The sequence below is a fragment of the Lithobates pipiens genome, unplaced genomic scaffold (assembly GCF_037356315.1).
Source record: "Lithobates pipiens isolate NorthernLeopardFrog02 unplaced genomic scaffold, aLitPip1_a1.2 Scaffold_3, whole genome shotgun sequence".
Lineage (NCBI taxonomy): Eukaryota > Metazoa > Chordata > Amphibia > Anura > Ranidae > Lithobates > Lithobates pipiens.
Genome location: NW_027507790.1, coordinates 220,104,733 through 220,121,563, shown reverse-complemented (window position 1 = coordinate 220,121,563; position 16,831 = coordinate 220,104,733). Strand labels below are relative to the sequence as shown.

Here is a 16,831-nt window from a genome sequence, read left to right as displayed (position 1 = left end):
CTGCAGTACCCCCAATACTCTGCAGTACCCTGCCATTACTCTGTAGTACCCCCAATACTCTGCAGTACCCTGCTATTACTCTGTAGTACCCCGCCAATACCCCGCCAATACTCTGTAATACCCTGCCATAAATTGCCATACCCAGCCATACTCAGAGATACCCAGCCATACTCGGTGATACCCTGAAATACCCAGCCATAGACGCCCCCCACCCCTCACCGCCCTCCGGTGCTTCTACCAACTCGCCAGTACGATCAAAGCCAGAATCTTTTTTTTAATTTTTATTTCAGGCTTCCCAGCCTAGAGGTGAGATGTGGGGTCATATTGACCCCCCAGATTTCACTGTAAAGAGGACCTGTCACCCCATATTCCTATTACAAGGGATGTTTACATTTCTTGTAATAGGAATAAAAGTGATCAAAAATATATTTTTGGGGAAAAAAAATGTCAAACTAAAATAAATAAAGTAAAATGAACAATAAAAAAATAAAATAAAAATTAAAGCGCCCATGTCCCCATGTGCTCGCATGTGCCACACATGTGAGGTATCGCCGAGAATGTTAGAGCGAGAGCAATAATTCTAGTCCTAGACCTCCTCTGCAACTCAAAACATGTAACCAGTAAAAAAAAAATTAAAGCGTCGCCTATGGGGATTTTTTAAGTAGCGACGTTTGGCGCCATTCCACGGGCATGTGCAATTTTAAAGAGTGACATGTTTGATATCTATTTACTCAGCATAACGTCATCTTTCACTTTATGCAAACATTGGGCTAACAAGTGGTTAATAATAGAGCTTGCAGTCAGTAGTGTTAGTGCGTGCTGTCTGCGTGCTCTGTACCCAGTACATACCGCTATAATATAGGGCAGGCCCCTACTTTCAAACATCCAACTTACAAACATCTCCTACTTGCAAACGCAAGGAGACAGCAGCAAGTGAGATGAAAAAAGATGGACGACAAAACAAATTATACAGGGGTGATAACCCTTCCCTATGTTTTCCAAAAAGCTTAAAGATAGTTTTTTTGACTGGAGCTACACTTTAAAAATGTACCGGTTGAAAATGACAAACAGATTCAACTTAACACAACAAACCTACACAGTCCCTGTCTTGTTTGCACCGCCTGTATACTGCTGTTCTGAGTATATAGGGCCTGGGGGCCACACGCATTTCCTTTTTTTAATATGGGTACGGGGTTCCCCTTAATATGCGTACAAGACCTAAAGGGGCTGGTAATGGGCAGGGGGGGCTACCCATGCCATTTTTCTCAATGATTTTCAACCATATTGCAGGAACCAGATATAACATTAAAACCGCAAGCAGTTTTAAATGGTGTTATTTCCGTTTAATGTCATTTTGTGCAGGGACTGTTCTAAACACGGGAAACACGTGGCACTTCACAGGCATACTACAGACACCCCCCAGGCACCATATTTAAAGGAATATTTCACTTTTTTTTTTCACTTTAATCGTCATTAAAATCAGTGCTCCCGCCAAAACGGCAGTTTTTAAAACTTTTTTTTGCAGTGACCCATGTCCCCTGAGGCAGGAGGCAGGTCCCCAAACCCTTTTTAGGACACTATCTTGCATATTAGCCGTTACAATTAGCACTTTCCAATTCGAACGTTCGAGTCCCATAGACTTCAATGGGGTTCTAACGTTCGTACCGAACGCGGGGGTCGTTCGCAAGTTCTGGTGCGAACCGAACCGGGGGGTGTTCGACTCATCCCTATGTACGACTAATAGTTGTCCTGTGGACAGATTCTCCCACCTGAGCTGTAGATCTCTGCAGCTCCTCCAGAGTTCCCATGGGCCTCTTGGCTGCTTCTCTGAATAATGTTCTCCTTGCCCGACCTGTCAGTTTAGGTGGACGGCCATGTCTTGGTAGGTTTGCAGTTGTGCCATACTCTTTCCATTTTTGGATGATGGATTGAACAGTGCTCTGTGAGATGTTCAAAGCTTGGGATATTTTTTTATAACTTAACCCTGCTTTAAACTTCTCCACAACTATATCCCTGGCCTTTCTGGTGTGTTCCTTGGCCTTCATGATGCTGTTTGTTCACTAAGGTTCTCTAACAAACTTCTGAGGGCTTCAGAGAACAACTGTATAAATTACACACATATGGACTCTATTTTCTAATTAGATGACTTCTGAAGGCAATTGGTTGCACAGAATTTTAGTTAGTGGTATCAGAGTAAAGGGGCTGAATACAAATGCACTCTTTTCAGATATTTATTTATAAAACATTTTGAAAACCATTTATCATTTTCCTTCCACCCCACAATTATGTGGCACTTTGTGTTGGTCTGTCACATAAAATCTCAATAAAACACATTTATGTTTTTGATTATAACATGACAAAATGTGTACAATTTCAAGGGGTTTTAATACTTTTTTAAGGCACTGTACTTCCTGGTTTCTTGCCTAGGCAAATGATGCCACACATCCCAGGAGTCTTCAGGAGGGGAGGAGGGGTTTTCGCAGCTAAGCACACCTTCCTGCCTGCATGCATGAGCTAATGGATGGATTCCAGGAAGTAAATGCTACCTGAATAATCTGCCCTCACTCAAGATGGCTATGACCTGAAAAATGCTGGGTGTTTTTCTAAGTGATTTTCCAGCAAAATAAAGCACAGAGGCATGGATGGAAGGGAAGAGGGGATGCTTTGAATATTAAAAATGAATTAAATTGTGCTTTTGGTTTGTGGTGCTCAGATGCAGTGAAGATTTGCTCGAGGCTGGGTTTACACTAGCTGCGGCCACGGCTCGCAGCAGGGGGTCTGGTGCATCCCTGTACACCGATTCAGGTGCGAATCAGGTCCAAATTTTTACATAAATTTGCATCTGATTCGGAGCTGAAGATGCACAGCACCCTTTTTATGTGTTGACTGTGGCCGCCCCAGAGCTGTGTGAACCAGCTCCATTGAGAGATGGTCACAATCTCCTGTGATGCAAAGTGGATGCGGGGGAAACCCACATCCAATTCGCATAAGTATGAACCCAGCCTTGAAGGATATGTCCAGACCAAAATTTAGATCCAAACCTATTTCTCCCCTCTAAAGCATGTCAGTGCAAATAGAAGCGAAATGGCCCTGAGAGCAACCTGCAACAGCCCATCTATACAGACCTCTAGTGATATCTGATGTTTACAGATGTTGCGTAAATGCACTTTTGGTGTTGGTTACAGTAACTGCTGAAACAAGTCTGTTTGTGCAATGCTATCCATTATAAATGGAATTGTTGAAAGGCATGTACAATGTATATAATTGTGTTTTTCCATATAGGTTTGATGACATGGAACACCACAGTACAATGTTGGTATAGTGGGTGCTACCATATAATTTTAAATCTATATGTCCACCATAACTAACTTTGGTAAAGGCAAACCTGCAAGCTCTCTGTAAGCAATATTCAGGAGACAATGAAGTAGTTTTGTAGCTTTCACCAAATAAGCTTGTGATTTTACTAAATCAGCAGGGTGATATATATTGGAGAAGACACAGCAGGAAATAATGCAGGCAGGCAGTGATGGAACACCCTCAGGCTTCTTGAAGCAGAAGTTTGGGAACATATCGGAGTTCAGGTCCTGCTGTTTTACTATACGTTCCTATGGTTTATATTCTCGTTGAGTGCTAGCCATAAACCTTTAGGTGACCTCCTTGTTTCAACTTGGTGCAGTGAGTGTGGCATAATAAATCTTTGCCGATTTTTTTAAGACTTGACTACAAAGACAACACAACTGCATTTTTGTTTGTAATGTTTCATTTTTAAGTATTTATTTTAATTTGTTAATGGACATCTTAGGCCCCGTACACACGGGCGGACTGTTCGCTCAACTTTGTCCGCTGAACAGTGTTTCAGCGGACAGTCCGCTCGTGTGTGGGGCTTCAGCGGACAGTTTCAGCGGACAGTTTGACGAACAAAGTTTTTCGGAAATTCCGAAAAACTGTCCGCTGAAACTTGGTTTGAGCGGACAGTCCGCCCGTGTGTAGGCCACTTTCGAAATGAGCAAACTGTTCCCGCTCGGAGGAAAGTCTGCTCATTTCGAGCGCGTCTCCAGGTAGGCGGGGCCCGCGAGGGAAACGTCGCGGGCCCCGCCGCCTGGTATGGACTTAAAGGGGAACCCCAACGCCGAAAAAAATCGGCGTGGGGGTCCCCCCAAAGTCCACAACAGACCCTTGTCCGAGCACGCTACCCGGCCGGCCAGGAAAGGGGGGCGAGCGAGCGCACCCCCCTCCCGAGCCGTACCAGGCCGCGTGCCCTCAACATGGGGGGTGCCTTGGGGAAGGGGGGGCCGCGCGGCCCCCCCACCCCAAAGCACCTTGTCCCCATGTTGATGAGGACAAGGGCCTCTTCCCGACAACCCTGGCCGTTGGTTGTCGGGGTCTGCGGGCGGGGGGCTTATCGGAATCCGGGAGCCCCCTTTAATAAGGGGGCCCCCGGATACCGGCCCCCCACCCTATGTGAATGAGTATGGGGTACAATGTACCCCTACCCATTCACCTGTAAAATAAAAGTACCCAAAAAAAAAACACAACACACGAGATAAAATATTTTATTGCACAGCTCCGGGGGTCTTCCGTCTTCGGGGGTCTTCTCGCCGGACTCCTCCGCTATCTTCTTGTAGCTCTTTTGCTAGCGGAGGAGTCCGGCTTTCTTCCTCCCCGCCGCCAGCCTCTTCTCCCGACTTCGGGGGTCTTGTCCCCCTCTTCGGTTCTTCTGCCGGGCCACCGCGCCTTCTTATAGCTCTTTTGCAGGCGGTGGCCCGGTCTTCTGTCGCCGCCGCCTTCCGTTCTTCTGCCGGGCCACCGCGCCTTCTTATAGCTCTTTTAGAGGCGGTGGCCCGGTCTTCTGTCGCCGCTGTCGCCTTCCGGTCGCCTTCCGTTCTTCTTCTTGTTCTTCTTCTTCTTCTCCAGGAGATGTTGACACGTCGCTCTCTCCGGCCGGAATGCCAAAGCCGCGCTGCGCGGCCACTTATATAGTGACAATGGGGCAGTGTCACATGGTATATGTCACATGGGTTGGTCACATGGGTTGATGTCACATGGGGACTATGACATCGTAAGGGGGCGGGGTCACAAAGTGACCAACCCATGTGACATATACCATGTGACACCGCCCCATTGTCACTATATAAGTGGCCGCACAGCGCGGCTCTGGCATTCCGGCCGGAGAGAGCGACGTGTCAACATCTCCTGGAGAAGAAGAAGAAGAACAAGAAGAAGAACCGAAGGCGACCGGAAGGCGACAGCGGCGACAGAAGACCGGGCCACCGCCTCTAAAAGAGCTATAAGAAGGCGCGGTGGCCCGGCAGAAGAACGGAAGGCGGCGGCGACAGAAGACCGGGCCACCGCCTGCAAAAGAGCTATAAGAAGGTGCGGTGGCCCGGCAGAAGAACCGAAGAGGGGGACAAGACCCCCAAAGTCGGGAGAAGAGGCTGGCGGCGGGGAGGAAGAAAGCCGGACTCCTCCGCTAGCAAAAGAGCTACAAGAAGATAGCGGAGGAGTCCGGCGAGAAGACCCCCGAAGACGGAAGACCCCGGAGCTGTGCAATAAAATATTTTATCTCGTGTGTTGTGTTTTTTTTTTGGGTACTTTTATTTTACAGGTGAATGGGTAGGGGTACATTGTACCCCATACTCATTCACATAGGGTGGGGGGCCGGTATCCGGGGGCCCCCTTATTAAAGGGGGCTCCCGGATTCCGATAAGCCCCCCGCCCGCAGACCCCGACAACCAACGGCCAGGGTTGTCGGGAAGAGGCCCTTGTCCTCATCAACATGGGGACAAGGTGCTTTGGGGTGGGGGGGCCGCGCGGCCCCCCCCTTCCCCAAGGCACCCCCCATGTTGAGGGCACCCGGCCTGGTACGGCTCGGGAGGGGGGGCGCGCTCGCTCGCCCCCCTTTCCTGGCCGGCCAGGTAGCGTGCTCGGACAAGGGTCTGTTGTGGACTTTGGGGGGACCCCCACGCCGTTTTTTTTCGGCGTTGGGGTTCCCCTTTAAGTACATTCCAGGCGGCGGAGCCCGCGACGTCTCCGTCGCGGGCCCCGCCTACCTGCACACGCGCTCGAAATGAGCGGACTGTTGCCTCGTGTGTGGGCGAGTCCGTTCATTTCAAAAGTTGCGCGGACTTAGTACGACGAACAAAGTTTGCCGTATTTGTCCGCTCAAAAAGTGCCGTGTGTGGGCGTGTTCGTTCATTCAAAAGTTTGAGCGGACTGTTTGACGAACTTAGTTTCGGCAGACAGTCCCCACGTGTGTACGCGGCCTTAGAGTGTCTTATGTTTTGTAACCGTTATTGCTATTGTAATATACATCCCCGTAAGAATTCTTTGGTGGTATGAGATTGTTAAATGTATCATTGAGCATCTTTTAAATCTGTTACTGTCTTGAAATTATTAAAGTGGTAGTAAACCACGGCAGTAAAAAAAAAAAAAAAAGACACCTGTAAGGAAATTGTATAGTGCCTGGGGACTCACAGCCTGTTCTCTATTACAGGAAATGGAGACAATTATGTCTTGGGCTCAGAAGAATCAAGCCTACAGCTCAGCTGTGTATGTTCCCAGAGTCCAAAATTTTCTAACCAGATTTTCTTACCAGAGTCCACAACAAATGGTCTCTACATGTGGAGGTTTTCAGGTGAAGATGCCCCTATGAATCATTGGAAATGCATAGGACCTATGCATTTCTTCCAGTCATGGGCAACCTCGGGTTTTCTATGAAGACTCTGAACAGTGGTTGTAGTGTTAGTGGCAGTGATGCCTTATTGGCCAATTAGGTCATTGTTCCCCTTGCTAGCACAGTTCAGCTTCCTGAACCCAGTTCACCTTCTCGTCAGGTCAGGCCTTCTGTCGCTGAGTACAATTCTACATCCATGTCTAGCACAGTTGTGTCTGACGGTCTGGTTCTCGAGATTGGAGGTCCTCGGCTGCTCTTCCAGAGTCATCTCCGCTCTTTTGAATACTAGAAGAATGAACGTAGACAAAGTTGATGGGACTATCTGGTCAAAGTTGTTCAATACATATCTGCTGCTGACAGATCATGTGGTGATCTAGAAGTTTTAGATATTCTAGGCTTCCTCCAGTTGGATTTAGTTCTGGCTCTATCGGTCAGCTACCTAAGAGTTCAAGTGTCAGCTTTATCTGCCTTTACAGGTGTTTTCCGGTCTAGGCATCTTTCCTGTCTAACAATTCTTCAAGGAAGCAGCTATGCTCAGACTTCGGAGTAAGCAGAGATTTTCCACTGGATTCTCCCTCTTGTTCTCAACTTCCCCTTTGGGAATTGGAGCAGAGTATTCTAGGTCTGTCCGTTAGAAGCCCCTCTGTCAAGTTTGCCTTTTCCCGGTTATCACGTTGGCATAAAAAGCCTTGGTTCACTGTTCATGGAGAACTTTCTTACGTTCTTTCTAGTCGAGCGGTGCTGTTACCTATGCTTGACTCAATTCCGAAGGGTGCATCAGTCTTCGTGGGAGCCAAGAATTTGTTCTGCAAACCTTAGAGTTCCAACTTATGTGGGAGAAGGCACGCTATGGCTTAGTTGGTTAAAGCGCATTTCTAGTAAACAGGGAATCCTGATTTGACTTCTAGCAGTGCCTTCCTTCAGTTTTAGGAATCCCCCAGTCATGTCTACAATATACAGCTTCCTTTAGAATGCCTGTTCATTCTTTTGCCAAAAAAGGACAGAGAAACGTGCCTCATCTAGGGCGAATGTGGCACGGATTGTCATGGATGTTGTGTTTCTTTAAATGCAACTCTATGGTGCTTCTCTGTTGTACTCAATTCCTGTGTGGTGTTTTCTGTCCCTGCTGGTTATTATTCAATGAACATGGCTTCTGTACAGTAATGGTTTGTGCTGAACATGACTTTTGTTCAATAATGGCTTGTGCTGAACATGGCCTCTGTACAGTAATGGCTTGTGCTGTCTTTACTTATATCACATCAAACACGACTTGACTAGGTCACCCAACAGGCTCACAGAGCCAAGGGCTTGGCTCCTTTGGAGGTAGTGTCTGCTCACATGCCCAGGATCCGTCCTGGGTCTACATCTCGGTCAGCTTTGTGTCATAAAGCTCCCAAAGTTATTTGCAGTGTGGCTTCCTGGTCATCTATGAACACGTTTGTGTACTATTACTGTGTTGAACCAGCTGCCCTATCTTCAGTTAATTTTGGTTTGCAAGTACTGTCGGTTGACGGTGTTAAATATTGCTTGCTCAACATTTTTCCCACCCGGGTGTGTATGGTGAGTTATTTCCCATACGTAGGCTGCCATGGAGTCTGTCAGGAAAACGACAAATTTACTATCAAATACTTACCATAATTTTCCTTTCCTGATAGACTCCATGGCAGCAGGAGTTCCCTTCCAAATGTCTGGAGTAGGCTAGTTACTGAACACGGCAGCTGGCTTGGAGCAAATATTTATGGGAGAGGGGTCCTATAAGGGAGGAGTGGAGGCAGGGTTAACCCAAACATATAAGATCAAAAAAGCTGCGCTATAAAATTAATATGTTGAAGTCCATAATCTCATAAAGTCCCAGAAAAAACATTGCTCAAATGATCACAGGGAAAAAAGGATTACTGAAGCCACTGGTTGTTGAACACCACAGTGCACATGCATGAACTCCAAAAAGTGCCCAATCACCGTAGATGTAAATTGTGCTTACCAGATGGCAAGCATTAAAGAGAGTTGGCTAAACCCAGCCTAGGGTCTTTAAGCTTGCAGATGTCCACACCTCAACTGGCAGGGCCGCTGATAAGCCAGTACAACTGGCCCTGTAGTATCGGGCCTGGCCAGCAGGGGGGCCCGGCAATATACTGTAAAAAGGGAATGAAAGAATGCAAAGTAAAAAAAAGTGTTTCCCTCCCCTTTTCCAGCCCGCTCACATTTCACTCTAAACAGTGCTGGAGTGGGGCTGAATGTGAGAGCAAGGAGGGAGACATACGAGGTATGAAATAGCAATACGAATTCTGCAAGGACACGCAGCTGTGGCTGAATGGAAACAGGATAGTCGGGACCACAGTAACATAAAGCTAGTCGGCTGCAGTGTCTTTCAGATATCTGTGTCAGTGAACAGGACAATCAGCCTGTGATTATCTGTTGTACTGTGTCTGCATTCCCTGACTATCTCTTGCACTATGTCTGCATTCTCTGACTATCTCCTGTGCTATGTCTGCAGTCTCTGACCATCTCCTGTGGTATGTCTGCAGTCTCTGACCATCTCCTGTATTATATCTGCAGTCTCTGATCATCTCCTGCTGTACTATGTCTGCAGTCTCTGACCATCTGGGGCAGGTCCTGGGTGGGGCTGAAGGAGGGACCAGGGGCGGGGCCAGGGTGGGACTTAAGGAGGGGCCAGGGGCGGGACCAGGGTGGGGCTGAAGGAGGCCCCTTCAGATCGGCTGTACGGGGCCCCATGATTTCTATCAGCGGCCCTGTCAACTGGGAACCAGGTACAGTTATACAGTACGTCCGTCCGGATGTCTGTATACTTTCATATATTACTCAAGAGAAAGAGAAGGACTGCCATAGTGTAGTATATTTAAAAAAATCTCATATATTTATTAAAGGTTGGTATGGGTTTTCTGGGGGACTTCAGGCATCTTGTTTTTGGCTTTTTGTGAGGTGTCTCCTAAAAATCCATACCAGACTCCAAGGGTCCAAAAAATTATGCAGTCTAAATTGCTGGCAAATGACATTTCATTGTTGGCCGTCTTTGACAGCTCTCGGTCATAGATTATGAGTGGGAAGCAGCGGGATAGGCTCCCAATCACGTGACTGCAGTGAAAGCTAAGCTGTGCCTCAGAGGATTAAAGACCAATTAAAGAGCCGCCAGGAGGTGGCATGAAGAGGTTAAGGTATGGTATTGTTAGCTTTTTATTAAAATTTCCCTTCACCACTTGACTGGTAAAACCATTTTCACCGTAAGTGGATGTGTGTGGAAATCTCTTACAGAGTCCCAGATAGCAGTAAAACTCCAAAAGGGGTCCCCCCCCCCCACTTAATCCATTTTTTCGGCTGGACATACACTTTATTCCACACAAGAACATTTTAGACAATTGTGCACTTTTCTTCCTGTTCCATCATGACCACCCCTGTGCACCAAGCCAGGTCCATAAATATTTGGTTTGATGAGTGTGCTGAGAATATACTTGAGTGGCCTTCCTAGAGCAATGTCCTCTACCCCGTTGAACACAATTCTGGAACGCCAACTGTGAGCCAGGCTTTCTCATCCAACCCTTGACCTCATAAATGCTTTGTTTGGCTAAATGGTCACATCTTCCCATAAACACTCTCCAAAATGTTTTGTAAAGCCCCCCCCCCCCCAAAAAAAGTGTATATATACAGTAGGTGTGATGGTAAGGTATCCCCAAAGTTTGGCCATATAATGCACTGGGAAAAATGCTGGAGGGTTTGTATATTCTAGCAAAGTTATCTGCAAAATGTATTTTGTGGGAAAACATGCAACTTTGAGGAAGAATTGCCCGTAATTGCTTTGTAAATGTGTAGAACTGCTATAAAGATATTTTCGATAAAAGAAACAGTTAAATAGCCATTTCATCCTTTATAAATAGGTTTCTTAGTATAGTCTGAGCCCTTGTACACACGGTCGGAGATTTCGACAACCAAATCCGTCGGATTTTGTCCGACGGATCTTGTGCGAAACTGTTGCATACACACGGTCGGACAAAGTTGTCGGAAAATCCGATCTTTCAGAACGCGATGACGTAATTTCGTTACGATGGAACTACGTTCAGGCTAGTAGCCAATAGCTTTGATGTAGGAATTTGATCTGAGCATGCGTGGCACTTTGTCCGATCGGAATTCTGTACACATGATCGGAGTATGTCCGATCGGAGCAGTTTGTCGGAAAATATTTCCAGCAAGTTGGAAAATTTGGTCCGACGGATATTCCGACGGACACAGTCTGATGCATACCACACACAGTCGGAATATCCGAAAAAACGGTCCGATAGGAGTTAGGACACATTCCGACAGAATCTCCGACCGTGTGTACAAGGGCTGAGAAGGTGCTAAAGTTGGGGATAAGCAAAGCAGATATTTCCAGTGCTGTTGAGGAAAAAAGGGCGCTTATCCTGGAGATGACATAGTCTACAAACCCCAAAAAATAAATAAAAAATCAGATAGTCCCACAAAATAAACAGCCTGTGGCTTGCTTTACCCTGGTCTATAGAGCTCCTAAATATTTTAAGAGAACTTTCGCACCCCAGGTTTCAGTTCCTGCACAATTTAGGATGGGTAATACTGGGAGAAACTGGACCAAGATCATTAAAAGGTGCTTAGCCAATGACCTGTCTATTATCATTTAAAGAACAGGTCCACAAATATGGTATTGTCTACCGATTTAACATATCTATTGGACAATCATGGTTTTTTTTAATGTATAACTTTTCACAGTTTTTTCTGGCTTGGTTTGCTCACTTTGTAATAAATATACTGGGTGCAGCAGGCAACCAGAAAACACACCTATTAGACATTATTGTTATCATCAAGTGGAACATAACTGTATCTGCCCACCACAATTTCAAAACGCTATTTAATACATGTTTAATATTCAGAGCAAACTAATTCATCCATGTCTTCTTGCTTTATGTTGTTGTGAAATCTCTTTGAAAAACACACCTCTAGCTTTTCTAGTTGCAGCCATCTTGAGTAAGGGTAAATGATTTATGTGGGATTTATTTCCTGGAATCCATCTGCCCTTAGCTCACTCAAGAAGGCAGGAGGGTGAGCTTAGCTGAGAAAGACCCCCCCCCCCCCCCAAGTAAAGGAAGAAATGCAAATGAAGACTCCTAGGAAGTATGACATCCTTTTGGTTTAGGCCAGAAAGCAGGAAACAACTGAAGAAATGTAAATAAAATGTTTAAAACAAGTAAATGTAATATACCTTTCTATCTATTTCGTAGGGCTTGTAGCATAAAGCTTAAAAACAGGTAATGATGATTAAAATAGGATTGATAGAATTCATTGTAAACTAACATGCATGGCAATGAAAAACAACAGCAATGTGTGAGACATTTATGATTTTTTTGTCATCATTTGAGGAGTAAAAGTAAAGCTACATTTTAGGGAAAGATTCAGTTAGCTTTTTAGGCTGGACTTCTCCTCTGGGTAACAGGAGTGCTATTCGTTTTGCACTCCTGTGACCCGTTTTCAGAGCAGAGCGGTCTGAAGTCCGCTCTCCACTGACCTCACTGCAATCAGTTGAGGCAGCACGTCATTCCGACTTCCTAAGTCTGGATCCGACAGCTGCCTTGACTGATGGCAGTCTCAGCGAGTTGCTGAGACGGCCGATCCCCGCCCCTTCACAGCTCATCTAGGGTTGTCACCTTTTCTTCAAGCCATACCCGAACACTTTCACGGCACATGGCAATTTTTAGGTAGTACTATAGGATTGTAAAATACCTTGGGTTACCCAAAGAGAGTAGTAATGAGGTGTGCTACGGTGAACAGTGGCTGTGGCCAAACTGCATTAACAGTGGGGGGGGGGGGGGGTACCCATAAAATCTGATTCAATTAATAAAAGAAATGTCAGTTAAAATATGAACATAGCCTACCTTAAGCGGACACTGTCAGCCAGTAGAGCAGTGGTCGGTGTCAGAAGATCAGTGGATGGTGAAAGTAGAGCAGTGGATGGCATCATTAGGGCAGTGGACGGTGTAAGTAGGGCAGTGGATTATGAAAGTAGACCAGTGGACGGTGTCAGTAGGGCAGTGGATGGTGTCAGTAGAGCAGTGGATGGTGTCAGCAGAGCAGTGGATGGTGTCAGTAGAGCAGTGGACGGTGTCAGTAGGGCAGAGCATGGTGTCAGTAAGGCAGTGGACGGTGTCAGTAGAGCAGAGGATGGTGTCAGTAAGGCAGTGGACGGTGTCAGTAGGGCAGAGGACGGTGTCAGTAGGGCAGAGGATGGTGTCAGTAGGGCAGAGGATGGTGTCAGAAAGGCAGTGGACGGTGTCACCTGGTGAGAACTGTATATATGGATGGTGTATGGGGGGTGGAGAACTGCATATATGGAGGGTGTATGGGGGGTGAGAACTGTATATATGGACAGTGAATGGGGGGTGGAGAACAGTATATATGGATGGTATATGGGGGGTGGAGAACTGTATATATGGATGGTGTATGGGGGTGGGGGGTTGGAGAACTGTATATATGGAGGGTATACGGGAGTGTGAAAACTGTATATATGAATGGTGTATGGGGGGTGGAAAACTGTATATATGGAGGGAGTATGGGGGGACTGTATATATGGGGGGACTGTATATATGGATGGTGTATGGGGGGGAGAACTGTATATGTGGGGGGGGCTGTAAATATGGATGGTGTATGGGGGGAGCACTGTACATATGGGGGGGACCGTACAGTATATATGGTGTATGGGGGTGAACTGAATATATGGGGGGGACTGTATATATGGATGGTGTATGGGGGGAACTGTATATATGGATGGTGTATGGGGGTGACTGTATATATGGGGGATTTAATATATGGATGGGGTATAGGGGGGCTGTATATATGGATGGTCCACGGGGATGACTGTATATATGGATGGTGTATGGGGGGGACTGTGTATATGTGGGGAGAACTGTATATATGGGGGGACTGTATATATGGGGGAGGACTGTATATATGTGGGGAGAGCTGTATACATGGGGGGACTGTATAAATGGGGGAGGACTGTATATACAGTGGTGTGAAAAAGTTTTTGCCCCCTTCCTCATTTCCTGTTCCTTTGCATGTTTGTCACACTTAAGTGTTTCGGAACATCAAACCAATTTAAACAATAGTCAAGGACAACACAAGTAAACACAAAATGCAATTTGTAAATAAAGGTGTTTATTAATAAAGGTGAAAAAAAATCCAAACCATCATGGCCCTGTGTGAAAAAGTGATTGCCCCCCTTGTTAAAACATACTATAACCGTGGTTGTCCACACCTGAGTTCAATTTCTATAGCCACACCCAGGCCTGATTATTGCCACACCTGTTCACAATCAAGGCATCACTTAAATAGGAGCTGCTTGACACAGTAAGGTCCACCAGAAGATCCTTAAAAGCTACACATCATGCCGAGACCCAAAGAAATTCAGGAACAATTGAGAAAGAAAGTAATTGAGATCTATCAGTCTGGAAAGGGTTATAAAGCCATTTCCAAAGCTTTGGGAATCCAGCGAACCACAGTGAGAGCCATTATCCACAAATGGCGAAGACATGGAACAGTGGTGAACCTTCCCAGGAGTGGCCGGCCGCCCAAAATTACCCCAAGAGCGCAGCGACGACTCATCCAAGAGGTCACAAAATACCCCACAACAACGTCCAAGGAACTGCAGGCCTCACTTGCCTCAGTTAAGGTCAGCGTTCATGCCTCCACCATCAGGAAAAGACTGGGCAAAAATGGCCTGCATGGCAGAGTTCCAAGGAGAAAACCACTGCTGAGCAAAAAGAACATCAAAGCTCGTCTCAATTTCTCCACAACACATCTTGATGATCCCCAAGACTTTTGGGACAACATTCTGTGGACCGATGAGACAAAAGTGGAACTCTTTGGAAGGTGTGTGTCCAAGTATATCTGGCGTAGAAGGAACACTGCATTTCATAAAAAGAACATTATACCAACAGTAAAATATGGTGGTGGTAGTGTGATGGTCTGGGGCTGTTTTGCTGCTTCAGGACCTGGAAGACTTGCCGTGATAAAAGGAACTATGAATTCTGCTGTCTACCAAGAGATCCTGAAGGAGAATGTCCGACCATCTGTTCGTGTACTCAAGCTGAAACGAACTTGGGTTCTGCAGCAGGACAATGATCCTAAACACACCAGCAAGTCCACCACCGAATGGCTGAAGAAAAACAAAATGAAGACTTTGGAGTGGCCTAGCCAAAGTCCTGACCTGAATCCTATTGAGATGTTGTGGTATGACCTTAAAAAGGCCGTTCATGCTCGAAAACCCTCTAATGTAACTGAATTAGGACAATTCTGCAAAGATGAGTGGGCCAAAATTCCTCCAGGACGCTGTAAAAGCCTCATTGCACGTTATCGCAAACGCTTGGTTGCAGTTGTTGCTGCTAAGGGTGGCCCAACCAGTTATTAGGTTTAGGGGGCAATCACTTTTTCACACAGGGCCATGATGGTTTGGATTTTTTTTCACCTTTAATAATAAACACCTTCATTTACAAATTGCATTTTGTGTTTACTTGTGTTGTCCTTGACTATTGTTTAAATTGGTTTGATGTTCCGAAACACTTAAGTGTGACAAACATGCAAAGGAACAGGAAATGAGGAAGGGGGCAAACACTTTTTCACACCACTGTATGGATGGTGTATGGGGGAACTGTATATATGGGAGGAGAACTGTATATATATATGGGGGGGCTGTATATATGGGGGGGGCTGTATATATGGCTGGTGCATGGGGGGACTGTATATATGGGAGGAGAACTGTATATATGGGGGACTGTATATATGGTGGGACTGTATACATGGTGTATGGGGGGAGAACTGTATATATGGGGGGACTGTATATATGGATGGTGTATGGAGGAGGAACTGTATATATGGATGGTGTATGGGGGGACTGTATATATGGGGGATTTAATATATGGATGGTGTATAGGGGGGCTGTATATATGTATCTGTGTCTGTATCTGTATCTATGGATGCTGCATGGGGGGACTGTATATATGGGGGGAGAACTGTATATATGGGGGGGACTGTATATATGGATGGTGTATGTGGGGCTGTATATATGGATGGTGTATGGGGGGAACTGTATATATGGATGGTGTATGGGGGGAATGTATCTATGGATGGTGCATGGGGGGAACTGTATATATGGGGGGACTGTATATATGGAGGGTGTATGGGGGAGAACTGTATATATGGGAGGAGAAATGTATATACGGGGGGCTGTATATATGGGGGACTGTATATATAAATGGTGCATGGGGGAAACGGTATATATGGGAGGAGAACTGCATATATGGGGGGACTGTATATATGGGGGGGACTGTATATATGGATGGTGTATGAGAAGGAGAGAGAGAACTATATGGATGGATGGTATATGGGAGGGGGCGGCAGAACTGTATGTATAGTGCATGGTGGGCGGGAGACAGCTGCAGTATCGGTCTGATGCTGCATCCACCTAGAAAGGTATGAATATACAAAAAAAAGGAAAGCCATGCTTCTCTTTTAAGATGTAGATCTTTGCACGGGCCATACCTGCTTTTTGAGACATGGGTCACAATCAGACCAAGGTCCAAAGTCACCAAGTCGACAATTGATGGCACACGGTTCTTCGTTACAAGATCGGCTTTCATGTTTTGTGCAAATTTGATCGCAATTATTGTTCCTGTAGTGCTCATCATAGACTATATTTCTGTAACCAAAAGCATCTTATTAATAAATTGCTTTGTTGCAAACACATATGTAATTTTTTATAACCATATATGATATAAGAATATTTTATTATTTTTGGTATATAAATACTATTTTAGGGGGTGGTGGGTACTGTTGTTGTGTAGTGGGACAGAGGAGGTGAATCTGAAGTTATTGTGGTGGGGCCAGGGGAGGTCAGTAGGAACTAAATTGTTTCAATGGGAAAAGCATAGCACTAATAATATAAGGCGGAAGCAGTAAACTAATTAAATTTATCAATTGTAACACAAACAGAGCTAGAATTTCCTGGAATGCGTTTATAGACAAACCCACACATGATAATTTGAGCATACACAATTGTTGGGTATCCCTGATCTTGCTATGGATGTGTGCAGAGCTACTAAAGGGGAAAAAAGGCCTTTCTCAGTGGTGTTCATTTTGTCTACA

The 16,831-nt window shown here is 45.8% G+C and overlaps 1 protein-coding gene across 2 annotated transcripts in view; it reads right to left on the bottom strand.

The window, feature by feature from the left end:
• C6 (complement C6) overlaps positions 1 to 16,831 on the bottom strand; it is a 214,540-nt gene that overhangs the window by 178,041 nt on the left and 19,668 nt on the right. For both annotated transcript variants that reach the window (XM_077462806.1, XM_077462804.1), the window contains exon 3: positions 16,229 to 16,385. In XM_077462806.1, the coding sequence (XP_077318932.1) occupies positions 16,229 to 16,385 (157 nt within the window). The remainder of the gene's footprint in view (positions 1 to 16,228; positions 16,386 to 16,831) is intronic.